This window comes from Papaver somniferum, chromosome 2, assembly GCF_003573695.1.
Source record: "Papaver somniferum cultivar HN1 chromosome 2, ASM357369v1, whole genome shotgun sequence".
NCBI classification, from domain to species: Eukaryota; Viridiplantae; Streptophyta; class Magnoliopsida; order Ranunculales; family Papaveraceae; genus Papaver; species Papaver somniferum.
This window is the reverse complement of record NC_039359.1, coordinates 22,383,845-22,400,612: the sequence shown is the minus strand read 5'-3', so window position 1 is coordinate 22,400,612 and position 16,768 is coordinate 22,383,845. Positions and strand designations below refer to the sequence as shown.

Genomic DNA, 16,768 nt, shown 5'->3' with positions numbered 1-16,768 from the left:
GATAGACTTGATTGGATGATCAGGGTGGTGAGCCCTTAGTCGTATAATTTGTTCTAGGAGCTTTGCAAATGCAGCATTTCTTGTGTACAACAATGCAACATGTGACCAACGGGTCGAAGCATCAACCAGAATCATAAAATACCTGAATGGTCCGCATTCTGTATGTATAGGTCCACAAATATCACCTTGTATTCTTTGTAAAAATGGAATATTTTGTTTTGTATCTTTAGCATATGATGTTCTCGATCCTGTCTTTGCTAAAGAACAAGCTTTGCAGAATGAGCGATTTGCCTTCGATAAGGACATCGAAGAAGAATGAGACATAGGATGCGCTTCAATTACTTTGGAAGATGAAGGTTGCGCTTCTCTTACTTTAGAAGTCACAAAATGTGCATCATTTACTTTAGAATGCACATTGTTACTTTTCACTGTAACAATCTTTTGTCCCATTTTCTTTTTCATTCTAAAGAAAGGATGTCCGTGTGAGTTCTTCAAAACACGGATCATCATATCACGACCTGGGTGCCCTAGTCGATCGTGCCAAATCTTATATAAGTCACTGGACAACAGTTCATCGTTGAAAACCACATGGGATTCGATAATCCTAATAGTGGTGATATACAATCCACTAGAGTGACTCATTAGTTTCTCTAAGATGCGCTTCCTTCCGCATTCACTAGAGGTCACATATATGTACTCAATTCCATTTTCACAGTGAGTTTCCAAGTGATAACCATTTGCACAGATATCCTTGAAACTCAACAAAGTTCGGTGAGCTCTTGGTGCATATAGAACTTCTGTGAGTTTAACCATTGTGCCGTTTGGTAACAAAAATTGAGCAATACCTCACCCAATTATTACTTGCGATGATACAATCATCGTAGTCACAGATGTATTATAAGGAGTAAAATTGACAAATAATTGTCTATTTCTTAGGATAGTGTGGGTGGTTGCACTATCAACTAAACATTCAATTTCTCCTGGAGACATTCCTACAAGTACATTAGGCAGGAATGTTACAAACTAAGAAAAATGAACAAACTATCGCATTTTCTTTAGAGAATTTTGTTCTACTAGAATGGGGTCCTTTCCATTATAATTTACATGCTAAACAACAAATTATCATAAACAAAGTAAAATTCTATAGAACATAATAGAAAATAAGTACTTATAGATAACCATACACATAACATAAAGATGGTAAGAACATGTTCAGCAACAGTAAAACCTACTCAAACTATTAAACAAACGATAGTATAAGATAACATAAAAACTTCAAAGCATGTAAAGGTAGACAGAGTCTAGCAAGCCATAAAACAAGAAACTAAGTTCTTAGGCCCAAGCAAAATCAGGCACATCCATGGTTGGGGCAAAGTCCTCATTGCCCAGGAAGTCTGAAATTGTGAGGTTGACGTCAGGGGTCACATCATTTTCTTCCATATAGTGAGCCTCTTGTTCGAGAGTTTCCCGGTACTTTTTGTAGCTCGCAGCTACATTGGCATTATCCTTGCAATTCTTGTACCAATGTCCGGAAATTCCACACCTAAAACAAGGCGCACTTTCATCTGCGACCTTTTTGTTAGCGAGATTTTTGGGTGTTTTCTCGAACTTAGGATCACCACCACTATGGACAGAAGTTCCTTCTCTGTGCCAAACGTTAGAGTGACCTTTACGTCCTCGACCTCGATTATTTACCTTACGTCCTCTTCCAAGAGAGGTGTTATCTCCATGCAGGTATGGATCATGAGGGTGTGGATCAGAATGTCGAGCCCTCTTTCCTTTGGGGTTCTTTCCCTTATTGACCTTGCCATGGTTAGCTTCGGGAACTTTCTTTTTCCCGACAACTCTGGCATTGTTATTGACAAGAATCTCATTGTGCCTTTCGGCCACTTGCAGTAGGTTTATCAACCTACTGAATATAGTGATTCTCTTGTTGTCAACCTCTAAACGATACTGGTTCGCTAGTACCATGGATGAGGTGGGAAAGGTCGATAGGGTTTTCTGAATCATTTCCTCATCAGTAAGTTTCTTTCCACAAAAGTCCATACGTGCCTGAATTTGTAACATGTCTTTTTGGAAATCATTCACTTTTACATAATCGAGGAAGCGGATTTCGTTCCACAGGACGTTCAATTGTGGTATTAAGGAATCATGAATGTTTCAAAACGGCTATCTAGAGCATCCCATAGCTCTTTTGGTGTTTTCAAGTGATGATAACCCCATCGTAGGTTAGGATCGATATGTCTCTTAAGGAACATAAGAGCATGAGCTTTGTCTTTCTCAGTTGCCGGAGCAGCGTCGGCAGATGGCTTGATAGTGGAGGTGAAATCCTTTGCCACAAAGGTGGTTTCCACATCAGCTACCCAACGGTGGTACTCAAGTCCTGCTGAGTCCAAAAGTTCGAATTCTGGTCGAATTGGGTCCATCTTCTTTTGGAAATATCCTACTTGTTTGGAGAATGAAGCCAACAACTTTCTTTTGTTTTGTGTTTGAGGGATTGAAACTCAAATGGTTAGGCAAAATGCTGATAACGTGTTTAGAGTGGTAGACAGAATAAGGGACAAAACATAAAGGATACAAAGTATGAAAGAGAGGAAGAGAAATCTGGTGTGTCTTTCATTTCCATTAGTTCCATTTAAATACAAAAGGGGGAGAGCTTGTGTTAGTACACTTGTAATTAAGGACAAGATAAAGAGCTACATGTGTCTAATAACAAAGGACTAGTTTTACATGTGTCCAACATAAAGATATGTGCCATGCAATTAGCCATAAGGAGTGATCATCCATACTATGGACCACTTAACTACAACAGATACCCGATATTAGATGTATTTTAGACACTAGGAATAGAATCAGTAGACAAAAAACTATAGATAGCAGAATCCATTGTCTTTCCTTGAATGACAATATATTTCCTCATGACACCTTCTTTGGTAAATCCAGCCTTCTGTAATACTCTCTGAGAAGCAATATTATCTGAATTACACAGAGCTTGCAACCTTTCCATACGCGGGAAGGCTACAAAACACTAGACAAAGCCAGTTTAAGGGCCGTGGTTCCTATACCTTGACCCCAATATTCACTTGCTAAAGTATAACCCACTTCTCCTTTACATATGAATTCATTAGATCCTGGATACATGATGATTAATCCGATCGAACGATCATCTAAACATATCGAGCGACACCATGGATGAGGAATCGCAACTTCTTTTAAATATCTCAGGGCATCTTCTTGTGATGATGGTGCTTTCATCTTACTATCTTTAATCATTTTCTCGTCACTTGCCCATACCATGTAATCATCGGTATCGGAAAGTTTGAACGGCCGAAGAGAAATTCTCGAAGGATCCATCTATATTGAGCTTTCTCAGATCTAAAATGATGAAATATATAGAGTTGAAGGTGCAGAAGAAAGAGGGGAACAAGATTATAATTAAAGAAAAGAATCCTTGACAGTGGATAGATAGAGGAACAAGATGATAACTTGATAAGTTGTAATTGTTAATCAGTGAATCTTAAAATTTTAAACAAGCCACAATACGCTTTAAAAAAGAAATGACTGAAATATCTCGCACAGACATCATATGTCATCAATTTCTATATGGCTCCGGTGCATTGACCTGGATCATGAAGTGGAATATTTTAGTACCACATCCTAAGTGAGCTCATTGTGATCCTGTGTTATATAACTCCTGCTGCATTTTTATTTGGAACGACCGTTAGGTACACATATATTTGACACAAGATTTACTTGGAGGCTCCCGTTGTAGCATTTGATTTGACCACCAGTGGTATTAATTGATTCTTCTGCACCATCACATGACCTGCTGCGAACCTTGCATTTGAGAAATTAATCTTCGGTTAGAGCGAGCACAATGGTGCACCCTATCCCTCTCTATCCCTCGAAAGGCCAAAAAAATCATGTGTTATGGTCTCCCATATCCCTACATGAATAGGGATATCACCCCCTTTTTCTATGCGGCTACAGTAGCTGTATAAATTTACATTTTACGGTTACTCAGGAGCCGTAGCATTTACACGGTTACTGAGTTTTCGTATCTGATTTTTATAGTTTTACCTTAAAATTTTCCTTTTCCACTCTTTTCTTTTACTAAAACTCTTTTTTATACCTATTATATCTCCTTTTTACCTGTTATATATACTCCCTCAGTTTCAAAAAGACAGTCCGTTTTGACTTTGTCAAAATATTAAGGAGACCATAGTAGTTTACATGCATATCCTTAGTTACTTGCCTAATTTATTTCGATAACGTTAGTAATAAAAATTACCAAAAATTATTATAGGATTGTAAATAGGAAGTTAAAAAAACAAAGTTAAAAGGAATGAAGGATATATTTGTTTTCTTAATTATACAAATTTCATTAATATTTTAGATTGGGCCCATCAAAAAACAATTTATGAATATAAAAACTTAAGGGTATATTGGAGAGTTTATTGGAAAAATATGACTATAAACAGAAGCTGGACACAATTTTGAAACAAACCAAAATGGAATAGAGGACGGTCTTTTTGAAACAGAGGGAGTATTTTTTTTTTACCCTAAAATATCTTTTTTTACCTAGATAAATATATCCCCATGGGAAAAAAAATGCAAAAAAAATACATACCGCTACTAAGTAGCCGTTTCGTGTAGGGAAGGGATGGGATGGGAGAGCACCATGGTGAGATTGGCTTCCTTGTGTTATCCCTTCCCTACATATGAGGGATAAGAAAGGGATAGAGTGCACCATAGTGCTAGCTCTTAGAGCAGTTCCTATGTAATGTTCAAACTCAAAATTTTGTTGAGCCACGTGGATGGTCAAACGGGTTTCTCCACTATGGTAAAGCTGGGCAAAATGAACAGATTTGGTTTTCTAGGGCCCCACTAGTATTTCTTTTTAATATAAAATGTTTTGTAGGATAAAGATGAAAAATATAATATAATATTTATGTGAGATACAATAGGATGACGTGAGATAAAGTAGGATGAAGTAAGATAAAATAGGATAAAGTGAGATAAAATAAGATTAAAAAATAGTAAAATAATCAGGGATTGTACTTGGCGTCAATCAAAGAGTTGCGGGCGTTCATGAGAAAGTCGTGGGCATTAATGGCATGGCGCGCGTTGGTGCTTCCAACGCCGGCATTTTTGGCAAGAACGCGCGTCCTTCTCTCAAGCGCACGCTGGTTATTCGGACTCGATGTACAAACCATCAGATTTGTTGGTTTGAACATCCATTTTTCATGTTTGTTCGTTCCATAGTGGAAGCAAAATGAACAAATTCTAAATTTGTTCATTCCATAGAAATTGTCCTTAGTGGTAATAATTGACTCTTCTTCAGCATCACATGACGACAATGACATATTCATCACTTTTTTCTTTTTTTCTTTTTGAAGCACATATTCATCACATGACATAGAAATTGCATTTGAGATATTACTCTCATCTGTTGGTTTAAATGGTGGTCAAAGGAGTTGATGTTTGGTTTTTATTTATGTAAGCTAAGGCCCATAAAGGAGTTAATTATCATTTTTCAAATCCATCCACTTGATATTTGAAGAACCATCATTTGCGGCAATACCCAAACATTTTGGGGCCTCTCGAATAAGACAAAATACAAGTGAAAATAGTGTTTTTAGTGTGTCCCTTATCTAGCCATTTTTCATAATGGTAAAAATGTCCTTATTATTTACATTTTCTAATTATTTTTAAATTAAAATAAAAAAGATATTTTGTTTTTTTAATTTAATTTTTAACTTTTTAGAAAAAAACAATTTTTTTTGTTAAATTTTTTTATTTACGAATCTAAGTTCAACGGACAAGTGATATGCCGAATCTAAACAGACGTAGGTTCGGCTGATAATATGTCAGCCGAACTTGTATTTTGTGAAAACATACCTGGGTTCGGCAGATTCGATAAAAATAATAGGACGTCCGAATGTAATAATACTCTTCATAAAGTGAAGTTCGGCTAACATCTTCGTGTTTAATTATCATCCGAACTGTTCATCAACACTTTCAGGATGAAAAGAAAAGGAGAAGTTCGGCTGATAATTTTGATTTTATTGTTAGCCGAACTTTGCTCTGTCATTGTCGTAAAAAAAATTCCATGCGATAAGAAAAGAAAAAAAAAATCAAAATTTTCAAAAAAAAAAAATTCAAAAAAAAATATAAAAATTATAAAAAAAAATAAACTAAAAAAATTAGCATTAAAAATTAATTAATTAATCAATGATATTTAAGTAACTTAACCACCCCTTATCACCCCACACTAGTTAGGGTCATCCATATATATGCCCCAAAATTTCTATGTATGCCCCAAATGAGGATTCTATTTGAATCAGAGAAAGAAAAAACAAAAAAGTTCCCCATATTTACCACCCTCACTTTTCCTATTTCCGCCTTATTTATTTTATTTACCATTCATGTAGTTTTTCATATATCATAAATATCATTTCTTTGATTTTTTGTTCGCAGGCAACAAAGAACCACTCCAAATTTATAATCTCTAAAAGAAAACCTAAGTTAAATTCTATTCAGAGCCGCACGTCTTCAGCTCATCTCTTCCACCGTTCTTCAGCATCTCTTCCACCGACACTTCTTAGCCCTAACAAGGAAACTAAAAAACCTAACTTACAGATGATTTCCATCTCTACCAGCGACCACCTTCTTCAACTCCATTTCCTCCACCCACCTACCAACTTCTTTTACTCTATCTCCTCACTCAGGACCACCATCATCACCTTATTCTTTTTTTTTTTGATAATTCTTGCTACTACTTTTGATTTGATTTTAAATTGCTCAAACTTTTAAAAATTTCAGATTTAGATTGTACAGCCACCTTAATCGACTATTAAAAAAAAACATTATAGTCGTCAAATTCTGGAGGACTAGGATTGTTCCTGACTGTGTAGCACTTTAACAGCTATGAGCAATTCATAAAATTTATTAAACGTGTTTGGACGACTAAGATCTTTCTGGAATGTCGCAGTATGTAGGCTACGTATATTCTCAGTCGTTCGTACATTGACGACTAGGGTCTACAAAACTGTGTCGCTGAAGTATGAATGTCTGTTCAGGATTGTTTTCAAAAGGCATCATGAAACTGATCCATGGAGATTGGATAGTATTCCGGACGGTCTTCACAACCATCGTCCACCCCAAAGTTTATATGGACACCCTGCATATGTCTGGTTGAAACTGTATCAAATGGAGACGGTTCGGCAGATGAAGGGATGTAGGCCTCTGAAGATCCTAAATTAGATAAGGGCGGAAGATCAGGATAACTTGTCTACCATTTCCACAATCTAAGCTGCTAAAGCAACGATCAAGAGAACCAAATGGGATGGTGGATTAATTATGCAACAATCCTGAGTAGTTAGGAGAAAAACTTAACTACGCCATGCAAACAAGAGTGGGTCCGGACGAGAAAGTGACTCATATTTTTCTTTCGCACCCAAGGATGGTGAATTTGGATCAATGTTTTTACTAGGTTCTTTTCATAGATTGCACCTACAAGACAAACAGGTATAACATGCCGATGTTGAACGTGGTTAGTCATACTTCAGATAAAAAATCATTCACCGTGGCATGGTGCTTTATGGAAAAAGAAGAAATAGAGGACTATGTTTGGGCATTGGAAAAAGTGAGGTTGATTTACCGTGGTGAAGAGACACCGCAGGTTATAGTTACGGATAGGGATTTTGCAATTATGAGTGTCGTCTGTCACGTTTTTCCACTAACTCAACATTTTATTTGTACGTGGCACATCCAAACTAATATTTTATCTAATTGTAAGAATCAAATCCAAAAGGTCCATCCTAAGAAGGGTAAGTAAACTTACCAAAAAAGAACGAGCGGAAGAGAAAAGGAAAAAAAAAAAAAAACGATGAAGAGGGGAATCTACGGAAAGTGTTTTGCAAAGATTGGGGTCATTTGGCTCATTCGAAGACCGAGATTAAGTATTATGCTAACTTGCAGAAGTTTATTGATGATTGGAGCACAGATCATAAGAAGGTGGTCGACTATTGTGTAAATACATGGTTGAATCATTGGAATAAAAAGTTTGTTTATGCATGGACCAACAGATACAAGCACTTCACAAATGAGTCTACAAGTATTTCACCAGCTATCTTTAATAACTTCCTCAGCTCATGTTCCCTATAAACGGGACCATCTAGCTCCTTCTGCATCTCTTGCATGGAGAGGCGCGGGGGTGGCGTGTTCCCGACCTTTTGCTGCTTATCCTTCTCTTGTGGAGTGTCTGGCCTCCTCCCCTGTATGATTGGGTCTGATACTATTCTTACTCTCTCGCCTTCCGTGTTGAGTGGTTGGTTGATTAACTGGTTCTATGGAACGCCTGAGCTCGTACCTCATGGGTGTGTCATGGTGGGCTAAGCACGAGCCTACGGGTGTGGTCACCAAATGTTGAGGGGTGAATATGATTTTGGTTCTACCCGTCCTAGTCACACCTAATGACAACACTTTCTAGGAACGTTAAGAGAGAGAGAGAGAGTTTTCTTTATATTGTACATTGTCCTTCCTTATATAGACTTTCCAAAAGACGTGCAGATTGATGAAATCTACCTATCTCGTCTTTAGGGGGAGTATTAGCTTTGTTATTATAATGTCAACAGCGACATTTAAGGATTGAATGAATGCAGGTTATTGTGTTGTTGAATTCGGGAATCAAGCGTATGTGTAATGAATTCTTGTAATTTGTTTATCCATATGATTGAAGAGTTTTGTCACTAAAATTGACAAAGGGGGAGATTGTTAGAGCATAGCTCGGCTGAACCCACCAAGCGTTGGTATGTCAAGTTTGGTTGTCATATTTTAGTGAACCAAAACTCATTTTAAGAGTCGCTTGATTATTTCTAGAGTCAACTTCGTATAGGTTAGCTTGAAAGTATTAGGGTATGAGACAGTACAAGTATTGTGAAGACTTGAAGAAGTGAAGAAGTAAGAAGCTACAACGACAACATCATCCTTCCACTTGAGGTTAGTGATATTTTACTTGAACTGTTTCATTCCCTAACGTATCTTTCAAGTCGTGCATATTGAAAACGAAACTGCGAAGCATGAACACTCTAGATAGACATAGTATTAAGGAATACAATATGAAGTTTATTGCTTAACCATTAAACTTTGTCGATAAGACATCGACATAATCGTTTAAATGCTATTGTGATTATGTATGGGTATGAGGTGAGGATTTCATCCTAGGAAACAATGTTTTACATGTGTTTTAAGAAAGTAAGTTCATAAACTTGTTTATGAATCGAAAATCAAATCGCCAGGCGTTATTGGGATTGTTATTCATTGCATATCTTGTGAACATCCAATATGAGTGATTTAGTATAACCGCTCACGACTTGTTTGTGTTCTTGGTAAAACTATTCACAAAGGCTTGACTTATGTATTGGTATGACTTTTATTAGTGAAACCGATCTTAAGTAATCACCTGAGATGGTATAATCGAGTTTGTGATTTATTGAACCGAATATGGGTAAAGGGTAACCGATCCTATGAAGAGGTGCAACACATCACAAAGGGGAATCGACCCTTGTGTGAGGCGCAGCAAGTTTGTAGCAGAAAGGGGAACTGATCCTATGGACATGTGCAACACGTTTTTAGGTAAAAGGGAACCGATCCTATGGACATATGTGCAACACATATGAGTTAGATACCATATATATGTGGGGAACCGATCCTAGTACCTAGTCAGCCGAATTTTGGAAAGCTAGTGTGACTATGCACGATACTCACATGGAGGTAGAATCGAAACTTGTTTTGGTAGAACCGTTAAACCCATGATTTGTGATTAAGTGTTTCTTAATCAATCACATAGTTCTTGAAAGTCGGATGAACCAATTCTAAACTTGTGTAGAAGTGTGGAAAATCGGTTTCAAGGTTGTAAGTATGAAAGAGGACTTACAAAGTAAGGATGTCGACATACTTTGAACACGTACAATAATGTTTATCTTTTATTATTCAAAGTTATTCCTTAATAGCTTCAGGAAGAAAATCCCAGGATTGAAATATAAATAAGTTAAGAATCTTTTAACCAAGGTTGTTAATTTTATTTTAGGAAAATGAGAATTAGTAATGTGCATTTACTAGTTGAGATTTTCTAAAGAGATTTTCGGTCATTATTTTGGACAGAGCATTTCCAGGAATTATGAAAACCCAATTTGGAATGTATTGAATATATTTGAGAATATTTTCGGTTTTGGAAATTCCTTGGTGTCCAAACTTCCTTGTCTATAAATACTTGAAGTTTGCATTTCTAGCAAACTAAACCTTCGTGACAGCAAACTTCCTCGGTGGTGTTGTTACTGGTGTAGCCGCCTATTCGGAGAGGAGAGTAACCTAATTAGGCGAAATATCTTATGGCCGCTCAGTTTAAAATCTTCTTTGGGATTGAGAAGCTCTACGAGTACCGTTGGTGGGAAACTAGATAATTGCGGTTTATCTTGTGTTTTCGATTGATTTGACTGACTAACAGTGGTTGAAATTTGATTGCACTTAGTTTGTTTATGCTTGAGAATCTTCTCTTCTGATATAAGATTCACTCAAACTAGATCGAAGTTTCGACAGGGATCTTTAGACTGTTGTTAGTGCTAAAGACGATCTTGTGATAATACATTGTTAGCAGACTCTGTTCTGTGCGTGATTGGTCACAAGAGATTCAAGTTGTTGTGTGCAGGTGTTTATTGAAGATATAAGAAGATTTGAAGACAAAGAAGATATTGAAGATTTCTGATTTGGGGTTCATAATCTTTGGTGTGCACAATACTTGTTTCGGTATGAGAGGATCCAACTATAATCGGTTTATCCTTGTGGTAGATTGGATTGATTAGTTGTGTAGATCGGCATCAATACAATTCTTTGTGATTAGAAGTATTGATTGCAAAATCTTAAGAGCCTTTGTCCGACTCACATCACTTGGTTGAATAAAGTTGATACCCAACACATTTGTTGTTCCTTTACTGTTTGGAATATGAACCAAAGGAATTGTTCCAAGTACGTGACTTATTCATAAGTTGGAGGCGTGGGAATACCGACGGAACTAGGTGAACTATAGGTTTAGTTGCTTGGTCTCAACTATACGAAGTTAGGTTTAATTTTGTGTAGCGGCTTAATCCTGAGAGTATTCAATTCTGGACAAGATCCCGGGGTTTTTCTGCATTTGCGGTTTCCTCGTTAACAAAATCTTGCTGTGTCATTTACTTTATATTTCCGCACTATAATTGTTTTATTATAATTAAAGTAAATTACCTTTGGTGATTGAACATAAGATAGATCTAAGAACCTGACGAACGAGTTTATGTTAAGATAAACAGAAGAGCCTTTGTCCAACTCACATCACTTGGTTGAATAGAGCTGATACCAAACAGATTTGTTGTTCCTTTACTGTTTGGAATATGAACCAAAGGAATTGTTCCAAGTACGTGACTTATTCATAAGTTGGAGGCGTGGGAATACAGACGGAACTAGGTGAACTATAGGTTTAGTTGCTTGGTCTCAACTATACGAAGTTAAGTTTAATTTTGTGTAGCGGCTTAATCCTGAGAGTATTCAATTCTGGACAAGGTCCCGGAGTTTTTCTGCATCTGCGGTTTCCTTGTTAACAAAATCTTGCTGTGTCATTTACTTTATATTGCCGCACTATAATTGTTTTATTATAATTAAAGTAAATTACACAAACGTTAATTCCTATTTACTTGATAAGCAATCCTATTGTGTTTGGTTAAGTCTGAACCTTTTTATCAAGTAAACATACTTCGTTGTTGTATTGTCTCGACATCGTATCCATAGACGATCACACGAAGTGTGAACCGATTAGTTGCATTGTCTCGACTCAGTCCATAGACAATCACTTTCGAGGAAAAGACTTATAGGTAGGAAAAGTTTTAGCTTGAGGTATATTTGGGTACCCTCGCCTTTTCACTTTTCATTCTCTATCTTTAGCATAGCTAAGGTTTACTAATTGAATTAGGTTGGTTCTAAAGTCCATTAAATAAGTCTTAAGAAGGTCTACAACTTTGTAGAAAGAACCAAAGGTCAATTCGGACCGTAAGGGGTCCAAAATATCAATTTAGGAAAATATGGATCATCCTAGTCAACTAGCAGTCACTAACGGTCAAGTTAACAGTCATCGTCAGTCATAGTCAAGTCTATAGTCCACTGGTCAACTAACGGTCAAAAGAGTCGACTAACAGTAAACGCCAGTCAACATAGTCAAGGTCAGGTCAACAGTCAAAGAATCAACTCAGTTAGACACTGAGTCAGACACACAAAATCAGTCAGGCATCTGACTGGGAGAACAACTCAAGGCATGAGCCACTGCTCAGGCCAGAACATCTAACGCGCACAAAAACATGAAGCACAGATCAAAACTCAAATGCAGCTACAGATTCACTACCAACCTGATTTCAGGCTTTAACCAAACTTCAACTATTCCCTCCTGCAATGACATCAGTCCCAAGCTTTCACAGGAACCACTATTTACATTTCTATAATCACCCTTCTCGGTATTACGATAATACTTCAACTGTATTACAGAATTCCAGACATCAGCACTACAACTCAAACTCAACTGCAATACAAACTCAAACCTAATCTGCAGCAGAAATCCAGTGTCTATCACAACCAAATCCATACCCACGCCCACATCAACCTCAGTTCAATTAAACCAACACAATCTTATCCAGTTCTCAACACTACAAATCTATAACTCAACATCACTTCATGGCCTTAACATCTTTAGCTTCATTACTACTAATTCTTCACTGCCACAGCCAACAAACTTAATTACTAGCTTCATTACTACTAATTCTTCACTGCTACAGCTGCAACATTCATTCCACAGATTCATTTCATCTTCAAAAACAGCCACAGTTGTATCACATATCCCATGCCCTAGTCTCAATTCAACATCACCACTTCAATCAGATACATTCAAGGCAACATTACAATCTTGGTTACTAGTTCAACATCAACACATCACCACCACGGCTAAACTCAGCTCAATCAACAATATCAACAGAACTGAACTCCAACTCCATGCCATAATAGTTCCAGTTCAAACTTACATACACTGCAGCTCAAACTATTAACTTAGTATTCATCTAACATGTTCTGGATTCAACCCATATCATAATCTTATTAACAATAGTAATTTACCCAACCTCAAATATGAACCATTCTACTTAGGAATTAAAAGAATTATTACCTCAGAGTGAATTCAAAATCGAAACAGATGATTCAACCTTGATTTCATCATACCCCTAAACTGTCAATTTCATCTTCTTCAACTAGATTTCAAACCCATGAACCCTAAATCCCAATTCTACTAAGAACCCTAATTTCTGATTCAGAATCTCAATACATCCGACTATTCTTCAATTAAGAACAAACCCACCGATAATTCAATCCCCTAACCGTCAACTTCATCTTCTATTTCTTCTCTGAACTTCTTAAGAAACCCTAACTCACTGATTCATCATCCATATCAACTCCTCATCATAAAATTAACAACAACCCTTTGTCTTTCATGATTCAACAACCTGAATTGTTTTTTAATTCCATATATCTCGAAATTAACTTATAAACCCTGCTTCTGTTTTCCCCCTGTTCCATCACCGTAGACGAAATCCTAACAATCCCCTAATTGTGCTTCTTCATGATCTACTACAACATCTCTTATCATCTCTATTGTTTTCTTCGGACAATTCTCTCAATCGAAAATCACAGGCACTCAGCAGAAGAAAAGAAGGAAGAAAAGAGGAGAAGACGAAGACGAAGACGAAGAGAAAGAAGAGGATTAGAAGAAATAATTTCTTCGACTTGGTTCCGAGGATAAGACCCACAAAATTACTAGGGAACTCGAGAAACTGGTTATGGGCAGCCACACGGTTAAATGCAACAAGACTATTTTTCCCTTCTCACTATTTCGATGATATCTTCTTCTTCCGATATTTGAATGACACGTTGGAGTAGTCCATTCCATATAACTTTTAGAGATCTATCTAAGGACACTAGATTCGTATCTAAGTTATTGTTAGATTAATTTCTATTAACTAATCGAGACATTAACGGGTAAATCGCCTCTTGACTAATCTAATAGCGTTGACATGCTTGAGGGTCCTTACAAACATCATCCCGCGAAGTTGAGAACGACTCGGTTCCAACATGGAAAGTTGGGCGATAGAAGCAAAAGTCGCGTCACCATCCTCAAGAGCGAGCGCGTTGGAAGCTGAGGGATGTTTGTCCTTTCGCACAGATGGTTGTTCATGCGACAGAAACATCATATAAGAAAATTTAGAAGGAGAATATCCAATAATCATCACATTGGGAAAATGAACAGGCAAACAAATTACCTCTAGGTGTATCATCAATGCGAGAACTCTTTCCCCTCTAACCACCAACATCAGAAGATCTCACAGCTGAGACAAACTCAGCGACAGAAGGAATTTTTGAAGAGCGTGAAGTGCCAGAGACTAATGGATTCTGAACATTTACCAAAGACTTATCTTTCGGATTTCCCTTAGATACGCCCTTAAGAGGACTTTAGTAAGGTATACTAGTCTTCGCCCTTTTTGATTTCGGCGAGATAAGTTCATCATCTTTGCTGGACTCCTCGTCCTCCTCATCACCTTCACCTTGTTCCTCTTCATCTTCCTCGTCTTCTTCATCACTCTCAGTTTCCTTATCCTCCAAATCAACCTACATAAACCAAGTATAGTAAGAAAACCGAGGCAACAACACTAAACGAATGGCAAAAAATATATCTCACCTCTTTGGAGAGCGAAGATCTCTTCCCAGATGTTTGTGGGTAAAAATGACTCACAAGTTTTATGGTAAAAAAGTGGTGGAGGAGGCAAGTGCTCGTTGAAGCAGGTGCTCGAAGGATGAATCGTCTGAACCTTTAAAAAAATGTACTGCTCGGGAGTACTTTGAGTTCGAGAGACTAATTTGTAACACCCTGGCCTAAACCAAGACAATGGTCGTTCCAGGTTCAATTCGGTCACAAGAGGAGGAGAAGGGTCGGTCTGTAGGGAGGGAAGATGAGATTGTGTGGAGATCATTGGAAATTGATCTGTAGATGATGTGATGTGTTGAACTTTTGTGAAGATAATTCTCTGTGTAGACGGGATAAATCCTCTGAAAGTGTTTGATAACTTGATTGTTTGTAGGTTTGCTTACAAATCTTGTTAGTCTTGTCAAAACATAGGTTTCAGAACCTATTTATTGCAATATATCAATCTCATGTAAGTGGTGACAGCTGAAGGAAGTGGAAACATGGAGAAGTGGGAGATCGTGTTGAAACCACTTCCATGTTGCATGGATGACTTGGTTGATTAACCGTCCACTTTCCATTTTCCCTTTTAACTGCTAGCATGACTTACCATAACTCTTATCATGGATATACCTCACATCACACATGATGTAGGCCGCCAGACCAAAAACCTAGTGATATCCCCCCATGTGGCGTGAATTGATGTCTCATGCGTGAGTGGTCAAACTTTGACCTAAGACTATGAATCTTATGAACTAAACCGACGAAGTTCAATATGATGATGGATGAAGCACGGAATATTGAAACAGAAACATGTTCTGCAGACCATGTTGAATTATTATTATGCTAGTTAAAGCAAGAATGATAGTCGAATGACTTAGTGACAGTTTTATGAGATTGCTGGATCGGTCATAAACCATTATGTTGGTGCACTGAGCACTTGTGAAAATAACCATTGTTGATTGATCATAAAAGGTCTTTCGCAATCCATGTGTCATGAGTCAGTCGAATGACGAGGAGTGATTATAATATTAAAATAATGGTGACAGAAAAACCAAATATTGGTTGATGAATCAATAAAATGTTGATAGCTGAATCAATATGAGAAATACTGCAACTTGAATATTGATAGTTGGATCAATAAGAGGAATATTTCTCTGAGAAATTAAATATTGATAATTGAATCAATATTTATAATTGAATCAATATTGGTGGTTCCGAACCTTGTTGACCGTGACCAGTTGCTAGTTGAAGCAATTAGGGTTTTTCCATATGGAGCATTGATAATTAGAGCAAGTATTGTTAGTCAGAGTAAATACTGCTAGATCCATGAATAATTGGTAGCAAGACCAAATAAAATATTAACCAAATATTATTTAATTAATTAGTTGAAATATTGATTGTTGGATCAATATTAAAATATTGGTGTTTGAACATGTTCAGGATTATGCTAGACAGAGGATTCAGTTCAAAACCCTAATTATGATCAGTGGGTGATCAACTGAGCATCAACTAAAAAAAAGGGACCACCTCTATGAGTGATGGACCGACCATGTAGTATCTGAATGCTAGACTGAGCATTTACCGAACTTCTTTGCAGAGCAGTTAGTGAAAGGATGATTAATGGTTGTTCAATCATCATTAAATTATGCTTGACTGAGCAGTTAGTGAAATAATGATTAATGGTTGTTCAATCATCATTAAATTATGCTTGACTGAGCAGTAAGTAGTAGAACCTAGTCAGAAAAGAAGGGACCGACCAGGGGGTGCAGAAACGGCTATTGGTGGTCATGGGACCATCTGATGGTGAGTGAAAGACAATTCCCAGTTGCAGGAAGGATTTTTAACCAAATATGCACTCTGGATGATTAATTAGGTCAAAAATCATCAAAAGAGGTGGGACCAGATTTTGCAAGCCAAATGGCCGACCATGACCGGTCATGGTGGTATGCCCGTGTAGCC

The 16,768-nt window shown here is 37.2% G+C and overlaps 1 protein-coding gene and 1 pseudogene across 1 annotated transcript; both read right to left on the bottom strand.

Annotated features, from left to right (window-relative positions):
- Nucleotides 1-1,332: 1,332 nt before the first annotated feature.
- On the bottom strand, nucleotides 1,333-2,067 carry LOC113350731. Its single transcript, XM_026594855.1, has one exon. It carries the CDS (start codon nucleotides 2,065-2,067, stop codon nucleotides 1,333-1,335), a length of 735 nt encoding a protein of 244 aa, XP_026450640.1.
- A 546-nt stretch (nucleotides 2,068-2,613) lies between these two features.
- LOC113353037 lies at nucleotides 2,614-3,620 on the bottom strand (annotated as a pseudogene).
- Nucleotides 3,621-16,768: the final 13,148 nt, after the last annotated feature.